Below are 26,352 nucleotides of genomic sequence, written 5' to 3' on the forward strand. Positions count from 1 at the left end.
CTATTCATCCTTCAAGAAAAACTTTGAGTTTAATGTAACTGCAAGAAGACTAATATTGAAGAAGATTGAAGAGCTGAGGAGTGTTAGAACTAAAGATGCACTCCCAAAGACACTAATCATCCCATATACAGGGAGAAAAGTGCATCTAAGGCCCTACTGGCTGATGGAATTCATGGATGACAAGGGTGTGAGAAGATTCTTCAGATTAGAAGACCAACCGAGTATCTCTAGCAATGAGACTCTCTTGGAAATGCTAGAAAAGCTAGATCTCTCAGAATCTGATGAACTGGAATTCCACAGGCAGCTCCAGAATCAAATTGAGGAAAATAACAGAAAGCTTGGAAGAAGATCCAGACCTTCAAGGAACTAGAAAAATCTGCTCAGGCTAGAGGAGCATCTTGAATTGACTGTGAGCCAAAACCTTGTACATTTTGTTTAATTGAAGCACTTTCAGTTTATCTACTTATCTTTAAAGATGTATGTTCAGGATGTTTTGTTATCATCAAGTATCTCTTAATTTATGGCTACAATTCCAGTAGACATAAATTGGGGGAGATTGTTGTGCATATGTTATGTACTTAATGATTTCATAAAAAAAATATCTAAGTAGATTTTACTTAGTGAAATTATGTAGCACTCAACGGATAAGAATTATAGTCCCGACGGATAACTCATTATAGTCCCGACGGATGATTAACTTATTATCCATCGAGTGAGTAGCTTATGTAATAATAAGTTTGTAGCACAGTTATGTATGCACCTTTGTATATAATCTGTAGTAGCATATAAGTCATGTTGACTTTAACTAAATATGCAGAATAGGTTGATTAATTGTACATAAATGATGTCTTATAATTCTGCATAAGTGAAATAGAGTCAAGTGCCAAAATATCTACCGACGGATGATTAACAAAGCCATCGACGGATGATCAAATGACTATCAATGGATGTTTAATATAGCAGTCGACGGATGATCAATTAAACCATCAACGGATGTTCTGAAAGTCGACGGATGATCATATGAAGAATTCAAACAACAATTGAACAGTGAAAGCTGACACACAGCCGTCGAGATGTATACAAACACACTGTGGAAGCCCATTAACTGGGTAATAGAGGACGAAAAGCAGCAAAGCTTAAGACTGATAGTTTTTATATTTGTTCAGTCTTTTTGACTTTGTAATCTTGGTATTATATAAACCAAGAGAGTAGCAAATAGTAAAATAACTGAGATAGATGAGAAACAAAAACAGAGAAATCTTTGTAAGCAGAATCATTAGCATTTCCTGTATTCTCAGTAGTTCCATTTTGTAAGCAGCTGTGAGCATTACTGCACACAGAGTCCTCTCGATATATTATATATATCTCTGGTGGAATTGTTCAAATCCACCAGAAAGTTTTTAAAGACTCTTGTTTTTAATTACTTATGTTTTGATTCAATTAAGTTTCTATTCCGCATTTTGCTAATCAAAACATTATATCTATATTCGAGTTGAACATTTTTATATCGAGAAAAAGGTTCAAGAATTTCATTCAACCCCCCTTCTGTAATTCTTGCTATATTGTTAAAGGACTAACAATTACCTTCTCTCTCAAAGGTAATGAACACTGTATTAACTGCGATGCACTTGAAAAATGCTTTAAATTTTCTGAAAATAACACTCTTGCTCCACACACAGACACTGATGTGAGTAACATGCTTATTTCTATGGGTTATGCTATAACTGCCACCAAGTTAGGTGAAGTTAGGAGACTAGGCTTTAGGAAAGAATGGATCTTCATATGTGATTCTTTTATTAAAGTGTTTTCTGGTAAAGTTAGCAATTTTGATGTTGTAACTTATTCACTTGTTAACATGCTTTATATGCTTCTTAGTGATAAGTATTTTAATTTCAGCACCTATGTGATGTATGAATTAGGGAGTAAATTAGGAGACATTAAAAAGAGGTCTAAGAACATCTATTATGCTAGATTCTTTATGATGATAGCTAACTTTGTTTCTGAGGATCTCTCAATTGTGAACCCAACAAACAAGTTGGATTGTTGGGTCCAAGAGAAAAGAGTTATTGCTTATCTTAATAGGGCTAACCACCATAAGGAGGTTCCCCTCATCTATATGTCAATTATGGAGCAACATCAGGTAAGTGAGGTAAACACTTTTATCCCCGCTACTTCTCTATCACAAGTTTCTTTTCCAACAATGTGACTATGTCATCTATTACAGTGACCAAACAAGGCCTGCCCAAGCCACAAAATCAAAAATTTCCAAATCCAAGTCAAAGAAAACCCACTCTAGTTTTTCTCAAAAGAAACTGGTTTTAAAATCTACTAAAAACCAAGAGGGGAGTGTGAAGGGAAGTGAGCCTGGTGAGGGACAGGGTGAAAATCAAAGAAACCCTAAGGATAAAGAGGGAGAGGTGTGTGTTACCAAGCCTAGCCACACTGCAGTTTCCCAACAAACTATAGTGATTAATAAGGAATCTAGCTTTTTACTAGTTGCATCCTCCCAAAAGGATGTAACTATTGAATAAAGCTCTCAACCAAGAGCACATGTCAACAGGGCTAGGGACACAGACTCACCCTAAACTTATACACTTAGAGATACACATGGTGCGCACACACTGTGCAAACTGCAGTCAAAGACTCAGTTACAGCACCTTCTCAAAGTCAGTTTGATGTGGCCCCTGTAAATGTGGAGTCACAGCCAAAATCCCTTATAATAGAAGAACCTCACACACAAAACTCACCTACAAATTCTTTGGATATGGACATGATTCACACATCAATTCCCGATTCTCCATCTTTAACTCTCATGGAGAAGCCAAAATATCAAGCAAGTGAGCATCATCTTTTGGATGATTTGTTGGCTCACTTGCCATTTTTTTCTGATTCTACTGAGAAATCTGTGCACAATCTTAAATCAATCACCATAGATTCTACAGTAGTTTCAACTCCAAACTCTATCATTTCTACTATCTCGACGGATATTCTTCATCTGTTGACTAGTGATTGTATCTCAACGGATGTGCTTAACAGCAGTCATCCGTTGAAACTCTCAACTACTACCTCGACAGATGTTTCTCATCCGTTGACTATCACTGCACCACTTGAAATCTCAACCATTGTTACAAGTGCAGATGATTTAGTAGTTGTACAATCACTTCTAGGATTGAGGGAAGAGATTGAACAGAGTGAGAGACTGAGTTTCTCTCAGGCAAAAGGAGAGGAAATGAATGAACAACTGCAAGCTATTTCTTCCAGCTTGGTTAAAGTAAGTGAGAGGAGTCCCACCTTAGAAGGTGAAGGTGAGGGTGTTAGGGTGAGAAGCCAAGGGGAGCCCTTGATGCAAGAAAAGAGAGAAAATAAGAGAAAGACAGGTACTGAAGAATGGGAAGAGCCCATTGTTAGTGACTTAAAGGATGTTAATGAGGCTGAAAAGAAATAGTTATTTCAGCAAGAATATCAAGCTGTCTTAGATTCTATTTCTTATGAGGCTGAGGCATTTAATCACCCTGTTCCATCTTATTAAACTTTGGATGCAGGACAATGAGGTTGCTGAGAGAATTCTCAACTTGGTGCACACAACAACTTCAATGCAAAGGGCCGAGGATGCAATCAATACCATGCCCTTCACAGCTGGTGATGATTTTGAATATCCAACTAGTGGTTCTGAAGACAATTTTGGGGATGATGGCGAGGATGATGAAGGAGATTTCATGGACATAGGGGGATAAACAGGTCCTAGCTCAAGCACAAACACTCCATCATGGATGTTTAGCAAAGAATGTAGTGAAAATCACTTCAAATCAACTCTATTTCACATAATCCACCAGACTCAGACAACTTTTCAAGCTACTACAGATGCCAACACCAAGAGTCTTCTTCAAGCACACCTTGAGTCTCTTCATTTGCATAAAATCCAATTTTTCAAGCAAAATCAAGATGTGTCTGAGATCAAGACAGAAATTGGACAAGTCAAGAAGGACATCAATGAAAGATTGGAATATCTTCTTCCTGATAGTATAATGAGGGATGTCAACAGGCAACTTAGGAAAGATTCTGATCTCAGTAGCAAGGTTAATTCCTTGGACACAAGGCTGAAAGTCCTAGAAACCTCTATCACCAAAATCCAACTCCATCAAACTCAACAGACACTGCTTCTTTAAAAATTGGTGGCTGCACAAATCTCAAACTCTGCTCAACTTGATGCTAAAAAATAGGGGGAGAAAGATTCTATCATTCCAGTTAGTCAGGGGGAGTCAGTTAGTGAGGGGGAGAAAGTGCACAACATTCAAGTCAGTAAAGTGATTGTTCCAGCAATTACATTCTCTAAGCCATCAGTTCTTGACAGCATTGACTTGATCAAGATAGCAGCATCTGAGCTAGAACTACATGAAAAATAAAAGAAGCTTGATGAGAAAATTGAGAAGAATTTTGGTCCAATTGAGAAACAAGACAAAGCCTTATCTCATTTCTCTCAATTGAGACCAATTTCAGCCAATGACATGAGCTTAGGGAACATGGAAAGGGGTCAACCCTCAACAATAAAATCTCCAAAGGCCAATGTGATTCTTTAGCCAAAGAGGAACTATCCAAAGAATTCAGACAAAAATCCATTGGACCTAGTTTATGAAACCCTTAAGCCTGATGAGAAGAAGCTGCTTGGAAGGTCTATTGCTTTCTTCAAAGATCCCAGAGACCCGGTCTGAAAGAAGAGAATTGCTAAAATCTACAGGAATGGCAAGTTGATCTGTGTGGTGGCTGGACATCCACAGTTTGCAGAAGCTAAGAAAGAAGAAAAAGTGAGGCTCAAACAACAACAAAAGCAAGTTGCTTTAGATGCCAAGAACCAAGCTAAGAAGCCTGCAACCACATAATCTATATTGCCAGTTGTGATAGGTGAGTCAGTTAATGAAGAAAAGCAAGAAGAACCAAAGCAGACAAAGAAAACTAGATACAAATGCAGACCAAAGAGGGAGCTGGATTTTGATGAAGACAAGAAAAAATATATGCCAACCCAATCTACCACCTCAAGTCAAACAGCCATGCCCACAATGGAGCAGGCTGAATTCAAAGTTTATCCTGATATAAATTTCCATCGTGAACCTATAATTCCTAAAGATGAACCTGTAGATTGAGAAAGCCTACCTCTTCCTGATTTAAACATTCCAATCCAAACCAAACCTAGGAAAATAAAGAAAAGAGCAATCAAAAAGTCCAAGTATGTCAAACTTCAATCCAAAGCCTTAACCAAACCCAAACCAACTGTCAACAAGGGAGACCAACTCTTCATTTGTGGCATCAAGGAATTTTCAGACATAGATCTCTATCTGGATGAGCTAGAAGAAGTTAGAGCTATTGATGCTTACAAGCATCTTCCAGAGAGATTGGTCTTCAGGTATTAGGGTGGAAAAGAGCTAACTTGGCCTCTTCACAGAATTCTCAATGAAGGTTATTATGTTCTGGTGAAAATTTTCTCCTCAATAAAGAAGAATTTTGGGTTCAACATTGTTGCCAAAAAGATGGTACTGAATAAAATTGAGGAGATAATGAACATCAAAAGAAACCCAAATGCACTCCAAAGAGTCCTAACATTCCTACACAAGAAATAGAGTGCATTTGAGGCCTTACTGGTTGATGGAGTTCAAGGATGAGAAATGCATCAGAAGATTCTTCAGATTAGAAGATCAGCTAAAAATTTCAAGCAATGAAACTCTCATGGAGATGCAAGAAAGGCTGGATCAGACAAATAAAGATGAATCTGAATTCTACAGGCAACTTCAACTCCAGATTGAGGAAAACAATGAGAAATTTGAAAAGAAGTTCAGACAGTCAAGGAAGTAAGTTTAATCTGCTCAGTCTAGAGGAGCACCTTGAAAATGGCTTGTGAGATTCTCTGTAAACCTTCCTCTACATAAATTTCAATAAAATGCAGCACTTGTTAATTTTATCTACTAGAAATTAGTCTGTATTCATAAAGTGTTTTGTTATCATCAAGTTTCTCTTTATTTATGCCTACAATTCCAGTAGACATAAATTGGGGGAGATTGTTAAGAATTTGTTGTGTACTTGATGATAAGTCAAACAAAACACATTAGTAGATTTAACTTAGTGATTTTGTAGCTTTCAACGGATGATCACTCTAACATCCGTTGAAAGGGTAGCTTATGTATTAATAAGTTTAGTAGCACAATTCTGCATACTGTAATACCTTAGAGAACTAGATGTTGTAGAATATCTTAAGTAATGTTGACTACTAGATTGATATGCAAGATAGGTTGGCTAACTGTAAATATTAGATGCCTTGTAGTCTTGTATAAGTGAAATAGAGTTATCTGCTATGAAGATGCTCTCAATGGATGTGCCACATAGTTTCAATGGATGATCAATTAGAGCTTCAACGGATGATCAACCATACTCTCAACGGATGATCAACTAAAGTCTCAACGGATGATCCCACAGAGTTTCAACGGATCATCAAATTCAAAAGCAGTTGATAGTGACTTGACAGTCACATGCGTTGATTGTATGCAAATGGAATGTGGCAGCCTATTTGCAGGTTTTAGAGAACAAAACAGCATTTCCATTTCCATGCTAAACTGAAGATATTCAAAGATGCTAGATAGAGAAATGAAGAAGCATGAAATTAGACTAAGAAACATTTTGTCTTATTTGTTTATCTTTTTATCATGTAACTTGGTGATATATAAACCAAGTGTAGCAAGTAAAATTATTATCGAAGTTAGTAAGCAATTACTAGAGAAATAGATAAGGCTATATCTGAAAAGAATTTCTCTGTTCTTTGTAAGTTCAACTTGTAAGCAGCTGTGTGCAAATCTTGCATCACAGAGTTCTCAAATTTATATATATCTCTGGTAGAAAAATTCAATCCACCAGAAAGTTTTTAAATTCTTGTATTTGATTACTTTATGTTTGATTTCCTTAATACTTTCATTCTGCACCTTAGCTAAATCAAACACAGTTATATATTCAAGGTAGAACAGTTATTAAAATTCAAAAAGAAGCCAGAATTATATTTAACCCCCATTCTGTAATTTTTTGTTAGATTGTTGGGAATAACAAGTAATCCGACCATATTTCTCATGATTATCAAACAATCTTTATGTATTTGATAATATATAAAGTCATCTAACCTATCCAAGTAAAAGATTAATTATTATAAAAGGCTTAACCTCATGGTGATGATCAACTTATCAAAGTCGTGACAACACTCGCGTCACAATATAACACATTTCTCTACAAGTTTCATAAACAGAAATCACTGATTCAATAAGTCAAGCAAATTAAAACGGTAACAAAGTCATATTACAGCCAGAAAGGATCAATATCACAAAGGAAACACTCAAGTCAAAGCTAAAAAAAGTCAAACTGTAGACACATTCCTACAAACTCATAAAGGGTAATACCATTACCCAACAAAAAATATCAAGTAAAAACAAGTAAGGTAAAAATACGAATAAACCACAGGAAAATCGAGGAAAGGGAGTTATCCCCAAACATTCAGGAAAAGAACACAAATCCCAAATTCAAACAGTAAAAGACAACGTTATAGAACACAACAAATCATAGTTCGAACAACATCCAAAAGCAACGAAAGTAGCAAAAATATTAATACATCATTAAACGGGGCATTCCCCGCCTTCACGATCCACCAGCCTGATCACAACCTTGCGAGGCAGACATACCGACCGTAACCATCGCCCAGAGCTTCAGCAATGTCCTCCACGTCCTTTTGCACTTCAATCTTTAAATTCTCATTTTCTTCAACAATCAACTTATACGACCCATTCATACCATCAATTTGACGATCCAAGCCCTCACGTTTAGCCTTCTCTTCGTCACATTCTTTCTCCACCTCACGAAGCCAGGTCTCGAGCTCTATCACCTTATTAGTCAACGACTGCTCAGCAATCTCCATCTCTCTAACCTTCCTCGACAACGCGGAGTTCGCACTTGCCATGTCACCCGCTCGCTTTTCCAACTCTGCACAGCTCGAGCCAATCTTCTTCTTCTCACCCTTAAGAGTAGCTATCTCGGCTTCCAACTTGGACCGAGCCTCACCATCATTATCTGCCTTAAACTCCTCCATGATATGCATAAAGTCGGCAAGGAACTGTCAAAACATGAGTAGACAAAAGTATGATAAGAAACAGATACGACTAACACAAGGTAAACATGCGCTATATAACAAATGAATGGAAATTACAAAAGAAACACTCATACTCGGCCAACTCGTCCTTTGCACCGATCAACAAGCTCGTCTCGACGCCTACCCTCATAGGCAACTGCATCCTGAGGAAGATTAAAAATTTTAAGAGCTCTCAAAGGCACTGTTGCTCCTCCAGTCCAAAGCTCGGTAGGCTGAATTTAAACCCTAACAACTTCTCTCTTGGATCGAGGGTCGACGGTGTTAGACATCAACACCCGATTCCCAACCAATGTGACCGTCTTATTCACCGCGCCAACAACCACATCACCACCGCCCGTATCAACTTCACCGACTTCCTCTCCCCCAGCTTCTCGACGGAGCCGCTTGTAGGGTTGGCACCCGTAGGGTCGACATCCGGTAGAACTTTGCCTCGATCTTCCACCACCTTGTTACCCTGATCATCAAGGAGCTCTATTGACACATAATGATCGGGCCTCGACGGACCAGGCTTAGAAACATCGATAGCCCCTCAGGATGCCCTCTGAACAAGAAACAACATAGCATTATCCATCTCCTCTCGAATACCACTATTAAGAATCTTCTGCAAGAGCTACCTGCCACTAAAAGAAAAAGGAAAGAAGATCAGTTAACCTAAAAAAATGATGAGAGACAAGAATCCAGGAAAAGAGAGAGTAAAGAAAAATCCTGTCATGCACAAATATAAATAACAAATATAAGAGGGGGAGAAAGGAAAAAGAAAACCATCGAAGGCATTTCCCTTACAATCATGCATCTCCAAAAATTAAAGGTCTTTCAGTTGAAGGTGGGTGTATATCGACCTCGAACCATGAAACTCGTCCAAATAACTAGTATCATAATTCTCTAAATTATTCAGATAATCTATGGTATCCTGGCTAACCTTCCTACTCGGCTTCACAAACTCCAAATCTGGACCCCCGATGTATAACCACTTGGAATGGTAACCCTAATTCGAGGATCTTACACTCACAATTTTCATTCTTTTATGGCGAGTGTCAAAGTAGACCTGGCCCTCGTGATACCTAACACCGTATATCGATAATAACGACTTCACCGAAGGAATCTTATTTCTATCACAACATAAAGCAACAAAACCACTCGGCTGGGCAACGAAGTTGGGCGCCAGTTGCCCGACCCCACACCCGATAGCCTCGTACATCGCAAGAAAAAAGGATGCATCGGTAGCCGAAGTCCAAAATAAAACAAAATCAGTGGTATCCCGTGCATCCCAAACTCAAGCATCATCCAAACTCGCTCATCAGCAGTAGAAACACGGTATCGATACCCGTTGTTGAGATCAACATATAACTTCAACTTACTCAGAGGAGGATCCTTGGTGATGTAATGACTAAGATAGTTAAGACTAGGCTTATCGGAGAATTCCTCCCTCCCCCGACTAAGACTCTCCTCTAAAATCTAATCCCTAATCCTTAAGGTTCGTGGGCTCAAAGGGGCGGCGGTCGGGGTCCTTCAGGAATTTCTGGTAAACAGTCATCATCATTTAAAAAATCAAAAGAATGACATTCGGCTAAATTGGGAATCTCCAAGTCATTCAAATTTAGAGATGATTCCTGATCACCCTCCTCGAGTGGTCTCTTAGCTGGATCATGATTAGAAACAGTACGCTTCAAAGATGAGGAACTCATTCTCTCCACCTCAATCTCAAAACCACTCAACAAAATCTCAAGAACGAGAATAGATGAAGAAAGAAAAGATTACAAATACAAAGGAACTAATGCAAAGTCATGAGAGAAAGAAAGAAAAAGAAAAGAGTTAACTTACAATTTCGGTAATCTTAGAGGGAGGATGAACCGTTGCGTAGCACCGCTGCCTTTTTGATAGCAGAAGAAGAATCTGAACAGTCACAACCCAATCAATACATTGGGAAAATCACAACCAAGCAGTTATATAAAAAAGAAAAAAAAAAAGAAAAAAGACAACAACAAAACAAAAACAAAATCACTTATTGTCATATCCTACCCTTGTCTTTGTTTATTATTTTATTTTTTATTTTATTTTTTCTTATTATTTTCCAATTCTGCATTAACTTTAACCACACTCACGTTTTATCTCCTTTATGTCCTATTTACAGGGAAAAAGTTACACAACGCAAATCTAAAGATATTGCTTAGAAAAAGAGGGGGGACACATGTTGGACCTTGGACTAAAGGCCCAAGAGTCTCATCTATAAAGTAAAAGCCCTTTTGGGACTCCCTATAAATATAAAGCCACTACCTCATTTAAATAAGTTGGACAATTGAATAAAGAATGAATTTGCTTAAATAACAGTCTCGTATATTAGTTAAATATTCGGGTGCATTAGAGGCATATTTTTATCTTTTAAGTTTTTAAAGTAGAATATAAATTTTTAAATAATAAAATTTAAAAAGTATTAATGATAATAAAATTGATAAACGAAGAGAGTGGAATATACACGACACCAACCGGCAATTCGTATCATTTCGTTTACTTTCGTGTACTGAACGTTATTATTAATAAATTTATTTATTTCGTGTATTTTCGTGTCGTGTCGTGTACATGAGGGTAAACACATATCCGTACCCGTTTAAATTTCTTGTTCCATAATATTGTGTACCTTCGTGTACGTGTACCGAAATATATAACACATATCCAATTATATCGTGCCGTTTTTTCTCGTCGTATATTAAATTGTCATCTATACACGACACATAGCATTATTGTCCTTAAAAACTTTTAAACAATGATTATAGTAGTTTTTAATTTAGAGTCTCACTTTTTTGTAATTATGATAATATAAATCGACAATTTTTAAAAAATCGCCTATAAGTTGGTCCAAAAATTTGACCGATTCAATAAATCGATGAATTATTTGATTTTCAAAATTTTCGATAAATTACAAACTGTTAACTCAACCGATTAATTCGAATTTACAAACTATGTGACCACATCTATAATTGAAAATAGTGTTCCAGAAATCGCTAGGCGTGCCAGGGCGGTGAGGGTACCTTCGAGAGATTAATCGGCAAGTCGGAGATTAATCAGACCGATTAATCGGACCGATTAATCGGATCATTAATCGGAAGAATATAAATATTATTTTTAATTTTTATAATTATATAATGATCAATATGTCAAATATTTGTTTGAAAAAAAAAATTAGAATGGTATTAAACAATATATACACATTTGGCATGCGTTATATACTAATTATTGAGTTTACAATATTAACTATATTTTAATTTATACTTTTAAATTAATTATAATATGTTATTTTTATATTTTAAGTGAGAAAATAAATATATTAGATTACTTGTTACTTTTTACCAATACTTTATATTATAAATTGACATGATATTGTGTGAAATTATGAAATTAATGAATTAAAATTATAAAAACGTAAAAAAAAAATTAATTATTTTCCGCCTACACCGCCTATGACCAATTTTTGACCGCCTAGCCCGCCTAATCCCGATTTTGACCCGATTTTTTGTAAAAACGCTTAAATCACCGCTAGATCCGAGTCGGGGCGTTTTACCACCGCCTAACGCCTAGGCGCCGGCTAGGCGGACGCCTAAACCGATTTTTAGAGAACTCAAAATACATAACAAAAAACAGAAATTTAGCATCTTTTGAGTGGGTCAACGACAAACCCAGTTGTACGCATCTCCCACCTCCATGCATAGAAGTTTCACAAACAGGACTGACTGCATTTGGAAGTTTGTAATAATAATAATTATCAATAATACTATAAAAGAAACGTGATCTTGACAAAAGGGAAAGAAAAAAAACGTGATGTATCAAAAATTTAATAAAAAAAGTGTGTGATGTGTGATAAATGCCGTATAATATTTTTTTTCTCTGTCTTCTCTATTTTTTTTGACAAATATGACTTGTATTCTTATAAATGAGTATGTTCTTATAAATTCTGAGTGAGCCAGGATCGAACCAGGATCTGGGACGACAGAGGATAAACTCTGCCCTCTCTATTAGTTCCTCTGAATTAATTGGATTATTGTACCAGTAGTGAATTAAGATAGAAAATGGATAAAACAACAGGGAAGCATTTTGTGCTGGTTCATGGAGCATGTCATGGTGCCTGGTGCTGGTACAAGGTGGCAACATTGCTGAGATCAAAAGGTCACAAAGTCACAATACTCGACTTGGCAGCTTCAGGAGTTAATGAAAAGCAGGCGCAAGATGTACACTCCTTCTCGGTCTTCTTGGAACCATTGATGGAGTTCATGGATAGTGTTGCAGAGGAGGACAAGGTGGTTTTGGTTGGTCACAGCATGGGAGGAGTTGGCTTGTCAGTTGCCATGGAAAGGTTCCCTCAAAAGATTGCTGTTGCGGTTTTCGCAACTGCGTATATGCTCAGTCCTGATCTTGACCTTGTCACAATTTCTAGCGAGGTCTGTTTCTGTTAACCATCCATTTTGTCATTCTTTGTTATATTTTTCGCATGATTGAAATTTTAGATTTGTTCTTGATGAAAATAAATGATACCCTTGGCGTCTTAGATCATCTCACGAAAGAAAATGTTAGAGGTCCTAAAATATATGGTCCGATCTACTGTCACATTATCATTTAGTACACAATTTGGTGAAAAAAGATTGGGATCTATAATTAAAGTTGCTCAAAGTTCATTTGAGTTGACTGTTAGAATACTAATATAAGATCTAGGAAATGACATTCGTCTAACACCTTGACGTTTTAGAGAGAAGGCCCTTTCGAGGATCAAATTAAAAAATTTGTTGAGATAATTGTTGCTTGAAATTGACGTGAAGGTGGAGAAGAAGCGAGAGTCGTTCATGGACAGCCAGCTCTCGTTTGATAAAGGGTTGGACGGAGGACCAACCTCTGTGTTATTTGGCCCCAAATTAATGGAATCAAAGATGTATCAACTGAGTCCACCTGAGGCAAGTACTAGACAATACACATTTAGGCCATCTGATCATGCCTAGTTGATCATCGTCTTTTTTTTACTCTATGTAAATCTTTTACAGGATTTGACTCTTGCAACGATGCTGGTGAGGCCATACTCTCTGAATCCTCACACGGATGCAAAATCTTTAGACGAAATACGAGTGACCAAAGAAAGATTTGGTTTAGTTCCTCGAGTTTATGTTGTGGCTGACCAAGATATTTTACTGCTCGAGGAAATGCAAAGGTGGATGATTGAATCGAATCCACCAGAGGAAGTGAAGGTGATCAAGGGTTCAGATCACATGATAATGTTCTCCAAGCCACGAGAGCTCTTCGTTTGCCTCGAGGAGATCTCACAGCAGTACTGCTAATGTTCTATGCCTGAAGTTTTCTTCCCTAATTCTTAGTTTGTTGGAGTAATATACATTCAGCTGTACTAAAGTTTAATATTAACTTTGTCAATGGAGTTGGAGACCATTATAATTAATAAATAAAGTTTTCCAATATTCGCGTCATATTCTGTTTATCATATGGCTGGATGACAGAGAAATAGGTTACTTAAACTACCTCTTGTCATAATGAAACATTAAAAAATATAGTCCACGATTAGGACTGCGTAGCATCTTGATTCCATGAAGATTGTCGAATATTGAACACATAAAGTTAAAACTACATAAGTTTGTTTTAGATTAGGATGGATCAAAAGATGGAGAAGCATTTTGTGCTGGTTCATGGAGCTTGTCATGGTGCTTGGTGCTGGTACAAGGTAGCGATGTTGCTAAGATCAGCAGGACACAAAGTGACTGTGCTTGACTTGGCAGCTTCTGGACTTAACGCAAAGAAGGTACAAGAGGTCAAATCCTTCTCAGTCTACTTGGAACCCCTAATGGAGTTTATGGCTTCTCTCTTGGCGGAGGAGAAAGTTGTTCTTGTTGGCCACAGCTTGGGTGGGGTTGCCTTGTCGGTTGCTATGGAGAGGTTTCCTGAGAAGGTTTCTGTCGCGGTTTTTGCCACTGCTTACATGCTCAATCCAGACCTTGATGTCCTCACCGTTTCTGAAAAGGTGCATTATACGACTCCATAACAAACATACCACGTTAAGTTACCAACTCTCTTGTTCATATTTCCTTAGTAGATTATAAGTATCTTGTCGATAAATGTATGTACAGGTGGAGAAGAACATTGGTTCATTCATGGACAGCCAGGTAATGTTTGATGAGGAGTTGGACAAACGACCAACCACATTTCTCTTCGGGGGGTTGGACAAACGACCAATCGCATTCTTCTTTGGCCCCAAGATGTTGGAATCCAAGTTTTATCAACTCAGCCCACCTGAGGCAAGTACTATGCATTATAGGGCTCTTATTAATTTTTGTTTTCTCCGGTGTTCTTGTCAAGGAATCAGTTAATCTAAAATCTCAAGGTGTTAGAGAATGACTCTTTCCAGGATCTTATATTATTCTAACACTCCCCCTCACTCAAAAACCCATTTATGGGTCGAAGAGTGGATCACGGGCGCCCATCTTAGAGAATGACACTTTCCAGGATCTTATATTATTCTAACAGTTCTGTTCTTTACTAGATAATTGTAATATTGTACAGGATTTGACTCTTGCAAGTATGTTAGTGAGACCACATCCTTTAAAAATAAATTATGATACGATATCACTGGAAGAAACTAAAGTTACAAAAGAAAGGTTTGGTTCAGTTCGTCGAGTTTATGTTATAGCTGATCAAGATATTATACATCCTGAAGAGTTTCAAAGGTGGATGATTGAACTGAATCCACCAGATGAGGTGAGGGTGATCACCGGTTCGGATCACATGATTATGATCTGCAAGCCACAAGAGCTGTGCATTTGCCTTGAGGAGGTCTCTCTGCAGTACAACTGATGTTTCTGCAAATTTTACTGCATGTTCATTGCAGATTTTATCTTCCAAAATATGCTATTATCTTTAATCTTGTTAAATTTATAGTCATATGTAATAAGAATGCAATGTTTATTGCACCTTAAACTTCAGATTTTATCTTTCAAAATATGCAATTATCTATGATCTTGTTAAATTTATAGTCATCTGATTAGTGGAATCAGGTAAGAAGAATCCTGAGAAAGGCCTAATTTCATCTTTTAGGCTAGTTGAAATTCTTTATGGTTTTTTCTTACCCCTTACTCCCGAGTTTAAAAGGGGAAGGAAAACAGAGTTTATTACATATTTTGAATATCTAAAAAAATTCCCAAAACTTTTATCAAATGATGTGGCATAACACAGAGTGACGAAAAGGACATTTGGCCCAAGGTACATGCATATGTCGAAGTTTTGTACAGTAAGTATCACATCTACATAGTCTCCAAAGATAGTGTCTGTTGGCTATTATTGACTTAAATGATGGATGGTTCAGATAATTCAATTGACTCTAAATTTGATCTTTAGCAGACGACAATAATTGCAATTAAGAAGTTTAATCAATAGCCACAATCAGTATATGTGGTTACATTTATCCATTTTCTGCGAGACTAACATAAAAGCCAGCAAACTAATCAAGAAAATTTGAACAGAGTTGATCATTAAATAAGTCCAGATGACGGAGAAGAGAGAGAAGCACTTTGTGCTGGTTCATGGAAGTTTACACGGTGCATGGTGCTGGTACAAGGTGGCAACACTACTAAGATCAGAAGGGCACAGAGTCACTGCACTTGACTCAGCAGCTTGCGGCATTAACTCAAAACAGGTGCAAGAAGTCCAGTCCTATACCGACTACTATGAACCCCTGATGCAGTTTATGTCCAATTTACCACCGGATGAGAAGGTGATTCTGGTAGGCCACAGCTATGGTGGATATGGCGTGTCAATAGCCATGGAAGCGTTTCCTCAAAAGATTGCTGTTGCTGTTTTTGTTGCCGCTAATATGCCTGGTCCGGACCTTACTTATCTCACTATCTCTCAAGAGGTAACTATGAGTCCATGATCATTACACTCTGTCAAAGATTATTCAATATTCATTTCCTCTATAAATGTCAATCAGGTTTGTACAAAGTAGTACAGTTGGTTATATTTATGTCGTTGTGATGTCAATCTTTCTGTGCACAAATATATAGATCTACAACAAGGTTCTGGTGTCATTCAAAGAGGATGTGTACACAGTCAATCAAAGCTCGGATGGACAAGTAATCTCCTACATCTTAAAACCCGAGGCGTTGGCATCCTACTTGTATCAACTCTCTCCAACCGAGGTATGTTATAATATAATGTATGATTATTAGAAAGGCTTGCTTGCATTAGAAATGATCAGTTCAAATTTTATTTTATCCTCAGACACCAGATGCTGAAGTTACTATATTAAACAGAGAAAACATGACAGAGTCTAGATCTTGTAGGGCTAGTTAATTTGTATAGTATATGTTTTCACTGAAGAGATTTGCACGACGACAGGATTTGACTCTAGCAACTCTGTTGGTGAGGCCACATTCTTCAAAAGCTGATACAAATGCATCAGAAATAGTGATGGTCAGTAAAGAAAAGTATGGTTCAGTTAGTCGCGTATATATTGTGGCTGATCAAGATATGTTACTACCTGAAGAAATACAAAGGTGGATGATTCAATTGAATCCACCGGATGAGGTGAAGGTGATCCAGGGCTCTGATCACATGACCATGTTCTCTAAGCCACAGGAGCTCTCTTCTTGCCTTCTGACAATTGCTCAGCAGCACTGTGATAAGTTGTAGCCTCTGCGCTCCTTCTCAGCTTGTTCATTATCTTTTATTATCTTAAAAGAACAGATTTGTGAATTCGATTAGCATAACAAGTTGCAATAAGAATATTCAATAAAATTGAGCCTTGTAATGATGAAGCAAGTCTCCCCCAACATCGAGAATAAATTATACTAGTTTAGAATTCTGTACTTTCTCCCCCATCAAATTGGTCTTTGAGAATCTAAAGAACAAACTTCATAAATTGCCTTTGAGGTGAAAGAGATTCATAATTTTATATTGATGAAATTTGGAGGTTATGGTCAAGTACTTTGCACATTTAGTAAAGAAAATGTGATGAAAATTGGAGGCTTTGGTCAATAGATACATTGTACATTTGATTCAAGGCACTCTGTCTTTCTCTATCAAGTTACTTGAGTGAGGGAACTACGTAACAGCTGATCCGTTGTTTCATGTTTACATGTCCATGATGAGACTACAAACACCACCATCATGCCATCTTATCATTATCTGTAAAAGTCTTCGAGTTCTGGATTGTGGATATAATTATCATTCTCGATCATTGATTGATTTAAATGGTGAAAGGTACAGATTTTATGATTGAGGATTCTAGACTTTCTAGCAGACCACAATAATTGTAATTATTGTGGTCTAAATTGCATCTGCTTATCCATGTACAAAAAAGATTAGTATAAAAGCCAGCACACTGATGAAGAAAAGTATAAGGTGTAAAATAAAAAATGCAGATGACTGAGAAGAGAGTGGAGCATTTTGTGCTGGTTCATGGAGGTTGTCATGGTGCATGGTGCTGGTATAAGGTGGCAACACTACTGAGATCAGACGGACACAGAGTTACAACGCTTGACTCAGCAGCTTGTGGCATTAACCAAAAGCAGGTGCAAGAAGTCCATTCGTATCACGACTACTTTGAACCCTTGCTGGAGTTTATGGCTAACTTGCCACCAGATGAGAAGGTGATTCTGGTAGGTCACAGCTATGGTGGATATGGCTTGTCACTCGCTATGGAATCCTTTCCTGAAAAAATTTCTGTTGCTGTTTTCGTAACAGCTCTCATGCCTGGTCCGGACCTCACTTACCTTACTATCTCTCATGAGGTAACTGTGTATGATTATTATCAAAATAACTTCACAACCAACCTACGTAGCTCAATGTTCATTTCAAAGTACTAGTGTTGGAACTGAGTGTTCTGGTGTCAACTTTTTTGTGTAAAAATATAGATCAGTAAAGTGTTCAAGTCATTCGGGGATGAAATTTTCACATTTGTTCAAAGCTCGGATAAACGTATAATCTCCTACAACTTTAGACAAGAGGCATTGGCCTCCAAACTGTATCAACTCTCTCCGGCCCAGGTATGCTAATGTACTAAGTGCTTTCGATATTTATGCTCCTAATCCCACCACATCGTTTACGTAGTAACATTATCAGTTATGACTTATGATTTGCAGGATTTGACTCTAGCAACTTTGTTGGCAAGACCACATCCTGCAGAAACTGATACCAATGCATCAGAAGAACTAATGGTCAGTAATGAAAAATATGGTTCAGTTTGTCGCGTTTATGTTGTGGCTGATCAAGATATTTTACTGCCTGAGGAGACGCAGAGGTGGATGATTCAACTGAATCCACCAGATGAGGTGAAGGTGATCCAAGGTTCAGACCACATGACCATGTTCTCTAAGCCACAGGAGCTCTGCTCTTGCCTTCTGGCAATTGCTCAGCAACACTGCTATTGAATAATAAATTTGGTGATAGTAAAATTTTTGATATCTTGAAAGATTCATGAGCATTAAATTTAAAATTATATCAATTTTACGAGATCTCTATGTAATAAATTTTTTAATACTTGGTTGTATTCACCGAGTATCCAGTATTCGCTCGTCTTAAATCAATTTATATCTCGTATATTTTTTTACCAGATTTCAAAATGTCAACAAAGTACCGGATACTCAAAATCGTTCCCGAAAGCGTCCCAAATGCTGAGTTGTCATATTGCTATTGGATGTTTACTCCCCTCCTGCATTACACGAATGAAATAATTTCACGTGTCATTTGGTAACATTTTTAGATTCTTGAAATGTGAATAAATCTTATAAAATCTTCACTAAATAAAATCTTAATTGAATAGCCATATATGTCTGGTTATATCCTCATTACACAAAAGAGGGGTATAAAATGCCTACAGATTAATCAAAAAAAGAAGTAAACAGCGATAACAATCATAATCCAGATGACCGAAAAGCGAGAGGAGCACTATGTGTTGGTTCATGGAGGCTGTCATGGTGCCTGGTGCTGGTACAAGGTGGCAACACTGCTGAGATCAGAGGGACACAAAGTCACTGCACTTGACTTAGCAGCTTGTGGCATTAACTCAAAGCAGGCGCAAGAAGTCAAGTCGAATCTCGAATACTATGAACCCCTGATGGAGTTTATGGCCAATTTATCAGCAGATGAGAAGGTGATTCTGGTTGGCCACAGCTTTGGTGGACAGGGCCTGTCGCTCGCTATGGAATCCTTCCCTGAAAAAATTTCTGTTGCAGTTTTCGTCGCAGCTCTTATGCCTGGTCCTGACCATAGCATCTCTCAGGAGGTATCCAAAAAACTCAATTATTATTCTACTTGTCTTTTTTTTTGCCAGAATTAATCTACATGTCTGATATTATCATCAAGTACCAAATTTTAGTTATCATTTCAAAATTCATTCGATTTACTGTCAAAATTTTAGTTTTAGTTACCTATAGACAAGGGCACGGGAGGATCTAGTAAGGGGCACGGAGACACGTGTCCTCCTTAAAACAAAATTTTACGTTTTTCACCATTATTTTTTTTTGAAAATATAAGAAAGTGCCTCAGATAATTGAGAATTAAAAGGGTATTTTCATAAAATATAGTCGATGTCCCCCCCGGAATTTAATTCCTGGATCCACCTGCCTGCAAAGAAGTAAATTTGGTACTGTGACTACTGTCTGCTGTGATGTTAACATTTTTGTGTGAAAATACAGATGAAAAAAGGACTATTCGAGTCATTGGGGGTTGAAAGTTTGGCATTCGATCGTAGTTTAGATAATCGCTTAATCTCCTTCATATTTAAACCCGAGGCATTGGCCTCCAAACTGTATCAGCTCTCTCCAATCCAGGTAATGTTAATGTATTAGTATTACGTGCCTTTTATAATTATGCTCCCAGTCGCACTGCTTCATTTAACTAGATCATATCTCTTATCGGTTACCAATTTTTTGTAACGTTCAGGATTTGACTCTAGCAACTTTGTTGGCGAGGCCACATCCTTTACAGGGTGATCTGGTATCAAAAGAACTGATTCTCAGTAAAGAAAAATACGGTTCAGTTCGTCGTGTTTATGTTGTGGCTGACCAAGATATGGCACTGCCTGAAAAGACGCAGAGGTGGATGATTCAACTGAATCCACCGGATGAGGTGAAGGTGATCCAGGGTTCTGATCACATGACCATGTTCTCTAAGCCACAGGAGCTCTGCTCTTGCCTTTTAGCAATTGCTCAGCAGCACTGCTAATGAATTGTTGAGCTGCTTGTCTAGATTGTCTATTTTGTTTTACTAGCATATTTGTATCATGGTGGCAAGACTTGAGTAATTTAGTCAAAATGAAAATGGATGAATAAAACTAATGTGCATTTTGGAACTGAATGATGTTTTAGCATGACAGAGGATAATTGAACTTTGCAATTGTGATGCACATGCACATCCAATTCAATTCTTTTTCTTTTTCAATACTCCGTCCAATATTATCTTGCAACATTGCAGGGTTTAGTCTAATCTTGGTATATAAATACTGTTTGTCTGGTGTGCCCATGGACACATGATAAGAAAGCACATGATAAGAAAGTGTGATAGATTAATTGTAAAAATTTGATTGGTGGGGATTTTTGTGCATGTAGGGGTCCATCCTTGTTAATGAGCTCTCCACCAATCAAATTTTTACAACTTATCTATCACACTTTTTTAGCATGTGCTCATGGGCACACACTACAAAAATCCATATAAATATAGAGTAAAGTTATATGCAGTTAATTGGAGTCTCGTTCATCTAGGTTCTCCATATAAAAATTCTCTTAAAAAGTGTTATCTTATGTTTGTTTTGACAAGTATCATTACTTACATAAATAAAATTATGCTCATACATTTAACATTTATGTTTTGCAATTGTAAAATAATATTTTTTATAATGTTTTATACATAAAATCTATGAAATTTGCAAGATTTTTAATAAAATAATGATATTTGTAGAATATCATTCGAAAAATAATATGTTTAAAATATTTTAATCTATATTTTATTTGCGTAACATAAATGTACTAAAGGACTCCAATTAAAATTGTACTCCACATAACTTAACTCTACATATATGGTTAAAAATAATAAATTTTAAGAGATTTTTTCAAAATTACCTAAGACCATAAATTTTGTATGTTAAAATGTACTTTTTGAAAATATTTTGCCTGCGTACAATTTATGAAAATATTTGTGAAAATATGATTTTTCAACTTTGCAACCTATTTTGCATCTAATGCTCAGTGGGTTAAAGAGGAGATAACTATCCTCCTCTTAGTTACATGTCACGTAAGAGGCCATCCCGTAAAGATTGGTAATGTATCAGAACAACTGATCGCCAGTAAAGAAAAATTTGGGTCAGTTCGTCGTGTTTATGTTGTGGCTGATCAAGATATGATAATGTCTGGAGAGATACAGAGATGGATGATTCAACTGAATCCCCCAGATGAGGTGAAGGTGATTCAGGATTCTGATCACATGACCATGTTCTCTAAGCCACAGGAGCTCTGCTCATGCCTTGTAGCAATAGCACAGTGCCGCTTGGACAAGGATGGCACTTTTATGGATGTATAATCCTTGATAAAAATTGATTTTCCTTTTGATTTAACTTTCCCATAACTTGGGCTGTGTTGAGAAATGTTCAGCATCTATAGAATTCTCAATTATAACACATCAAATAGAGAATTGACAAACACTGTTTGCATATCTAGAAATGAGAATTTTTAAATTTCAGTCGAGCTTGATACTAAACAAAAGTTTGTAAACCACAACTAATAACAACACATAACATTTTGATACAAAGAAATATGCAAACATTATATCTATGGTCCAGCTAAACAATTTACATATTTGTACTGCATATAATGAGTGCACACCCACTGGACAAGGGAGGAACAATTGCAACATACTATGTACATAAGAACATCTGTTACATTATGTTCACCAATTTAAGAGATGGTTAGGATGTAGCAGCAAAAGAAATTGTCGGGGCTAAGTTTTAGGCGAATCAGCTAAGCATGGTTGGATGCCCAGTCTGAAGCATTCTCTTGAACATGTCCATCCCAAATGCAGACTCCGATGAACTACATAAACCAGCAGACAATTAATATTAAGACAATACTACTAGGATTGGATAAACTGCAAAGTTAGAACAGTAATACAGACTTGGTTTCTTCATAAATCACAATCAATATTCCAAGTGAAGTAAAACTTTACCAGTTCAGAGGTGTCTGTACAGAACAAATAAAAAAAATTATGATATATTGAATATCCAAGATTAATAGCAAGGTCCTTAAAAAAAGATTGATAGCATAAAAAGTGCACACTTACGAGGGGCACTAAATACACGGTGAATTTCATAATGTTAAAAATGACGTGAAAAAAGAGCATTACTAAGAGACATAATTTTCAGATACACATATTACCGGCCATAGGGTTGTTCATTGTTCAATAGTGAAACTTATTTTCTTGGAATAATCAGGAAGACCACTCAGATCTAGTAGATAGTTATACATGAACTCTGTATATGGAAAGCACCAAGAAATAGTACTATTTTCATAAGGTGCATCAACTTGTAAGAGTAGCATATCTTAAACACGGAATACTGCCCACAAGTTCAAAATATTCTGCAGCGACTCAGGACAATGTCAAGGAAAATAATAATCCCTGAAAAAATAAACCCTGGACTTGAGTGGTAAAAAAGGCTTAAAATAGATAGGAATCTACTCACCTCGAGATAGTGATTTCATACGGAAATGAGACGCCCTCAACATTTGGTATGGGGGGAACATGATCTCTTTTCTCATTAACAAATTTGATGATCTGGAACAAAACCTCACGAAGAGATGCTTCCAGTGCTGCACGACGTACATCTCTCTCTTCCAGTGCAGCTTCTGCAAACAGGTGAAGTGTACAATTAGACAATGAACATAATAATTCATCTGCATCACAATATAACATCATGACAGAAACTTGATGAAGATGCAACAACTTGGAGGCCTATACCTCCAGGATGGACTACTATTTTGGAATGCTGAGACTTGCCAGAATGTGCTCTAGGCTGCTGAGCAACATTTAAATTTATATACCACTGCTCCCAGTGTAGGCGTTCAACTTTGTTTGTAAACCACGTGGCCTGTTTACTTTTCACTTCATAGAAAGATAAGCATATCTGCATCATATGAAGTCCATTACAGATATGTATTTACAAGAAAGGGCAAGTAACCCTATGGTACCTGTTTATTAAGAGAACTGATGAAAAACAATTTATTTAAGTATGAAGTTGACTGAACTTTGCAAATTATATGATTCCTTCAAATGGTTTAAACTTTAAAGTTTAAACAAGACTCCTTCCAAGGAAAATATGTGTTCTCAATTAAACAACGGTGAATCGAAAATTTGAAACTACAGATTTATAACTTCAAACTTTAGCAGCACCCTTATAATATTGTTCAGGTATATTATACAGAAAGGGAAAATAAGGTATTGTTTTTGTTTAAAAAAATTGCTCGAGTAACTTGCACTGTGCTGACATTACTCAATGTATAGGACTTGGTGGTTGATAAATATTTATAGTGTGTTAAGACGGTTGCAATTTAGAAAAGGTAGTGAACTTGAACAACATGACAGTTTTTCATACATCAGTCAATCCAGTTCCAACAATGGTATACAATAGAGTAATTCTAGCAGAATTTTAATAAACGAATCGTTTATGATACACCATCCAAAAGACTGCTAAAAATGGGAGCCGAACTGTATAATTCATGAACACTCAACTAGGTTTGATTGTTTCCTTAAAACAATAATAAAATATGAGAATCCTTTAGCCTTAAAAAGGACACATTAGTAGCTCTGGCAAAAGGAGATATGTACTAAGGAACCGCATATTTTACATAATAAAATTCAACAGAAGCATCATGGAAGGCGGTAAACCTGATTTTTCTTATTGGGATGCTTCTCTACCCTGTCAATGAACTGGCCAATCTTCTCATCTACTTTCTTGTCAAGTTCTGCATCCGCACATTGGACCTAAACAATAATATAGTAGCTTTAACTAATAAGAAGCTAGTAAAGCCAAAATCAACTACTGTATGAATGTCACTGCAAAAATACTAAAAGAATAACAGATCTTTAACATGTTAAAATGATTAAAAATGACAAATACAAGAATATCAACCAAAACAATTTTGTTTCTTCTTAAAAGCATCAATAATCAGCCTACTAATGACAGTCGTAAAAGTATATCTGCAAAGCAAACCCATTCACCAGTTTGCACACAAATGTCAGGAAATGCACTTGCTAACAACATACTACAATTCAAGAGTTCATAATGTGCAACAGATTATAGGTTCATAATGCCAAATGTTATAAGCATTAAATGTTCAGAAAATTCTTTTCGAAAGAGTTTTAAGGAATACCGGTAGCATTAGGAGCTCAATACTTTGCATAATAATATCAGGAAAAATACCAAAATTGAAATGCTTATTACAAACTTTCTATAAAAAGTTGCACCATAAAATTTGCTACACTGATACTACTTGAATCAAAGAATAAGAGATTACATTAAATTCATTGTCATAGCCCTGCTAGTGGTCACTTTAAAAAACTTATAAATACCACTTAGTAGAATATTTTCCTCTTATATTCTTAATCTTTAATTTATGAGAAACCAATTATCATCCAGGAGTACGTATCACTTACGTATGTAATTTCAAAGAGTTGCAAGTCAACATCCTTTGGCCGCACAAGACCTAAAGCCCTGTGGAACAAAATAGTGTGTAGAATGCCTACACCAATTTCACATAATTGTTAAACCATATGATTAGCAGATAATTACGGCTAATTTAAGAGAAGATTACGAGATATGAATTAAAAAGAGATGGCATATAATAGAACAACATAATAACAAAATATATATATCTAAAAACAAACAGAACATAGTTAATGAACGCAGAGCCCTATGGAACACAATAGTGTGTAGAATGACTGCACCAATTTCACATTAATGTTAAACCACGGGAGTAGCAAATACACCTAATTTAAGAGAAGATTTACAAGATTTAGACTAAAACAAGATAGCACATAACATACCAACGAAATTACAAGTTATCTATCTAAAAACAAACAGAACTGTCCAGTGTCCACACATAGTAACAGCACCACTATATGATCAGCATAACCATATTCACAACTAAACTGAAGTAATATAAAACTATATATAGAATTATCAATCTGTAATGTCTTTGGTACAAAATTTTAACAATATTAGGAAGTTGCAGATAAATTAAATGAGCATCGCGAGTTTATAAACGCCTTTATATTAGTGCTTAAGAGGAAATTAAAGGTTATCACATAGAAACGAAATTAAAGGTTATCACATAGAATCGGTCAATTCGATCAAAAGCTAGATTAGAGTAGCATAACTATATAATTATATACTCCTGCATACATATTCACAAACAAACACACACAAAAACAGTTAAGTATATGTATAATTCACCGACGTACATCCCAGAACTTCGCGTATCTCGAAGTGCTCCACATCCTACAGTCATCACTCAAAATTAAAATCTCAGGACGAATTGATAAATCAATTGATCTAACAGTATATGTATATAATTATGTGTGTGTGAGGAATGAAGCAGTTAGAAGATAATCACTAGTTCTTTAAAGAATCAATTGATCTTCGCCGTATGAATATAAGTGTGTGTGTGTGTATGTTAGAGAGAGAGAGAGACGGAGGAGTGAGAGAGGGAGAGGAAGAGAGAGAGAGCGGGAGCGGGAGAGGGAGAGGGAGAGAGGGAGAGAGGGAGAGAGAGAGAGAGAGAGAGAAAGATGGAGGAGTGAGAGAGGGAGAGCGAGCGAGAGAGAGAGAGAGAAATATGGAGGAGTGAGAGAGGGAGAGGGAGAGGGATAGAGAGAGAGAGAGAGAGATACCAGTTCTTTGAGTTGACAAACTTCGCAGTTCATCGAAGTGGAAGGGAGCGAAACACTAAGATCGAACTCGATCGGTGACCTAATCGAGGCCTAAAAGTTGATCGGAGAGAAGACGAGTCCTATAAAAGTTGTTCTGAACACAACCGAGTCGACTCGTCGCCGTCTGTGAGAGGTGGATAGATATATATATATATATATAGGAGAGATTTGTGAGAGGCGAAAACAATTTTAAAACGAGTAGTAGTTGTTATTTTGAAGGAGGGTAA

At 36.7% G+C, this 26,352-nt stretch overlaps 5 protein-coding genes across 9 annotated transcripts; 4 read left to right on the plus strand and 1 right to left on the minus strand.

Moving 5' to 3' along the window:
• The first annotated feature begins 12,018 nt into the window (after positions 1-12,018).
• Positions 12,019-13,493, plus strand: LOC141723478 (methyl jasmonate esterase 1-like). The gene is made up of 3 exons (XM_074525296.1): positions 12,019-12,600; positions 12,976-13,107; positions 13,195-13,493. Exons 1-3 carry the CDS (start codon positions 12,232-12,234, stop codon positions 13,483-13,485), a joined length of 792 nt encoding a protein of 263 aa, XP_074381397.1. The 5' UTR covers positions 12,019-12,231; the 3' UTR covers positions 13,486-13,493.
• Positions 13,494-13,803: 310 nt separating this feature from the next.
• On the plus strand, positions 13,804-15,142 carry LOC141723477 (methyl jasmonate esterase 1-like). The gene is made up of 3 exons (XM_074525295.1): positions 13,804-14,177; positions 14,284-14,451; positions 14,717-15,142. Exons 1-3 carry the CDS (start codon positions 13,809-13,811, stop codon positions 15,005-15,007), a joined length of 828 nt encoding a protein of 275 aa, XP_074381396.1. The 5' UTR covers positions 13,804-13,808; the 3' UTR covers positions 15,008-15,142.
• A 380-nt stretch (positions 15,143-15,522) lies between these two features.
• Positions 15,523-18,579, plus strand: LOC141662020 (methyl jasmonate esterase 1-like). Of its 3 annotated transcripts, none has more exons than XM_074469071.1 (5): positions 15,523-16,064; positions 16,213-16,347; positions 16,430-17,940; positions 18,064-18,195; positions 18,292-18,579. In XM_074469071.1, the coding sequence occupies exons 3-5, from the start codon at positions 17,566-17,568 to the stop codon at positions 18,577-18,579; spliced, it is 795 nt and encodes a 264-aa protein (XP_074325172.1). In that variant the 5' UTR covers positions 15,523-16,064; positions 16,213-16,347; positions 16,430-17,565. The 3 variants fall into 3 exon arrangements, with proteins under 3 accessions (XP_074325172.1, XP_074325171.1, XP_074325170.1); XM_074469070.1 differs by having other exon boundaries at positions 15,526-16,064; positions 16,547-17,940; XM_074469069.1 differs by lacking the exons at positions 18,064-18,195; positions 18,292-18,579 and having other exon boundaries at positions 15,554-16,064; positions 16,547-17,016.
• A 180-nt stretch (positions 18,580-18,759) lies between these two features.
• LOC141662021 (methyl jasmonate esterase 1-like) lies at positions 18,760-20,615 on the plus strand. Of its 2 annotated transcripts, none has more exons than XM_074469073.1 (4): positions 18,760-18,898; positions 19,074-19,433; positions 19,846-19,980; positions 20,093-20,615. In XM_074469073.1, the coding sequence occupies exons 2-4, from the start codon at positions 19,074-19,076 to the stop codon at positions 20,372-20,374; spliced, it is 777 nt and encodes a 258-aa protein (XP_074325174.1). In that variant the 5' UTR covers positions 18,760-18,898; the 3' UTR covers positions 20,375-20,615. The 2 variants fall into 2 exon arrangements, with proteins under 2 accessions (XP_074325174.1, XP_074325173.1); XM_074469072.1 differs by having other exon boundaries at positions 18,762-18,898; positions 19,008-19,433; positions 20,093-20,613.
• A 1,241-nt stretch (positions 20,616-21,856) lies between these two features.
• LOC141662022 (autophagy-related protein 101) lies at positions 21,857-26,319 on the minus strand. 2 transcript variants are annotated; one of them, XR_012550214.1, is made up of 8 exons: positions 26,087-26,319; positions 25,658-25,694; positions 24,851-24,936; positions 24,083-24,178; positions 23,156-23,321; positions 22,881-23,043; positions 22,316-22,380; positions 21,857-22,233 (listed from the first exon to the last, which is right to left on the minus strand). XR_012550214.1 is itself a non-coding variant. In XM_074469074.1 (7 exons), exons 1-7 carry the CDS (start codon positions 26,117-26,119, stop codon positions 22,158-22,160), a joined length of 657 nt encoding a protein of 218 aa, XP_074325175.1. In that variant the 5' UTR covers positions 26,120-26,314; the 3' UTR covers positions 21,857-22,157. The 2 variants fall into 2 exon arrangements, 1 of the variants encoding a protein (XP_074325175.1); XM_074469074.1 differs by lacking the exon at positions 22,316-22,380 and having other exon boundaries at positions 26,087-26,314.
• Between the last annotated feature and the right edge of the window lie 33 nt (positions 26,320-26,352).

The sequence above is a fragment of the Apium graveolens genome, chromosome 5, assembly GCF_009905375.1.
Source record: "Apium graveolens cultivar Ventura chromosome 5, ASM990537v1, whole genome shotgun sequence".
Lineage (NCBI taxonomy): Eukaryota > Viridiplantae > Streptophyta > Magnoliopsida > Apiales > Apiaceae > Apium > Apium graveolens.

Bases quoted from the DNA above. Each gene is read 5' to 3' on its own strand.
- LOC141723478 (XM_074525296.1), top strand. From the start codon at position 12,232: ATGGATAAAACAACAGGGAAGCATTTTGTGCTGGTTCATGGAGCATGT. The intron at 12,601-12,975 runs GTCTGTTTCTGT...ATTGACGTGAAG, and splicing joins TTGTCACAATTTCTAGCGAG to GTGGAGAAGAAGCGAGAGTC. The intron at 13,108-13,194 runs GCAAGTACTAGA...AATCTTTTACAG, and splicing joins ATCAACTGAGTCCACCTGAG to GATTTGACTCTTGCAACGAT.
- LOC141723477 (XM_074525295.1), top strand. From the start codon at position 13,809: ATGGATCAAAAGATGGAGAAGCATTTTGTGCTGGTTCATGGAGCTTGT. The intron at 14,178-14,283 runs GTGCATTATACG...ATGTATGTACAG, and splicing joins TCCTCACCGTTTCTGAAAAG to GTGGAGAAGAACATTGGTTC. The intron at 14,452-14,716 runs GCAAGTACTATG...AATATTGTACAG, and splicing joins ATCAACTCAGCCCACCTGAG to GATTTGACTCTTGCAAGTAT.
- LOC141662020 (XM_074469069.1), top strand. From the start codon at position 15,696: ATGACGGAGAAGAGAGAGAAGCACTTTGTGCTGGTTCATGGAAGTTTA. The intron at 16,065-16,212 runs GTAACTATGAGT...ACAAATATATAG, and splicing joins ATCTCACTATCTCTCAAGAG to ATCTACAACAAGGTTCTGGT. The intron at 16,348-16,546 runs GTATGTTATAAT...GCACGACGACAG, and splicing joins ATCAACTCTCTCCAACCGAG to GATTTGACTCTAGCAACTCT.
- LOC141662021 (XM_074469073.1), top strand. From the start codon at position 19,074: ATGACCGAAAAGCGAGAGGAGCACTATGTGTTGGTTCATGGAGGCTGT. The intron at 19,434-19,845 runs GTATCCAAAAAA...GTGAAAATACAG, and splicing joins ACCATAGCATCTCTCAGGAG to ATGAAAAAAGGACTATTCGA. The intron at 19,981-20,092 runs GTAATGTTAATG...TGTAACGTTCAG, and splicing joins ATCAGCTCTCTCCAATCCAG to GATTTGACTCTAGCAACTTT.
- LOC141662022 (XM_074469074.1), bottom strand. From the start codon at position 26,119: ATGAACTGCGAAGTTTGTCAACTCAAAGAACTG. The intron at 24,937-25,657 runs GTACGTCGGTGA...AAATTGGTGTAG, and splicing joins GATACGCGAAGTTCTGGGAT to GCATTCTACACACTATTTTG. The intron at 24,179-24,850 runs GTAAGTGATACG...ATTATTGTTTAG, and splicing joins AACTCTTTGAAATTACATAC to GTCCAATGTGCGGATGCAGA.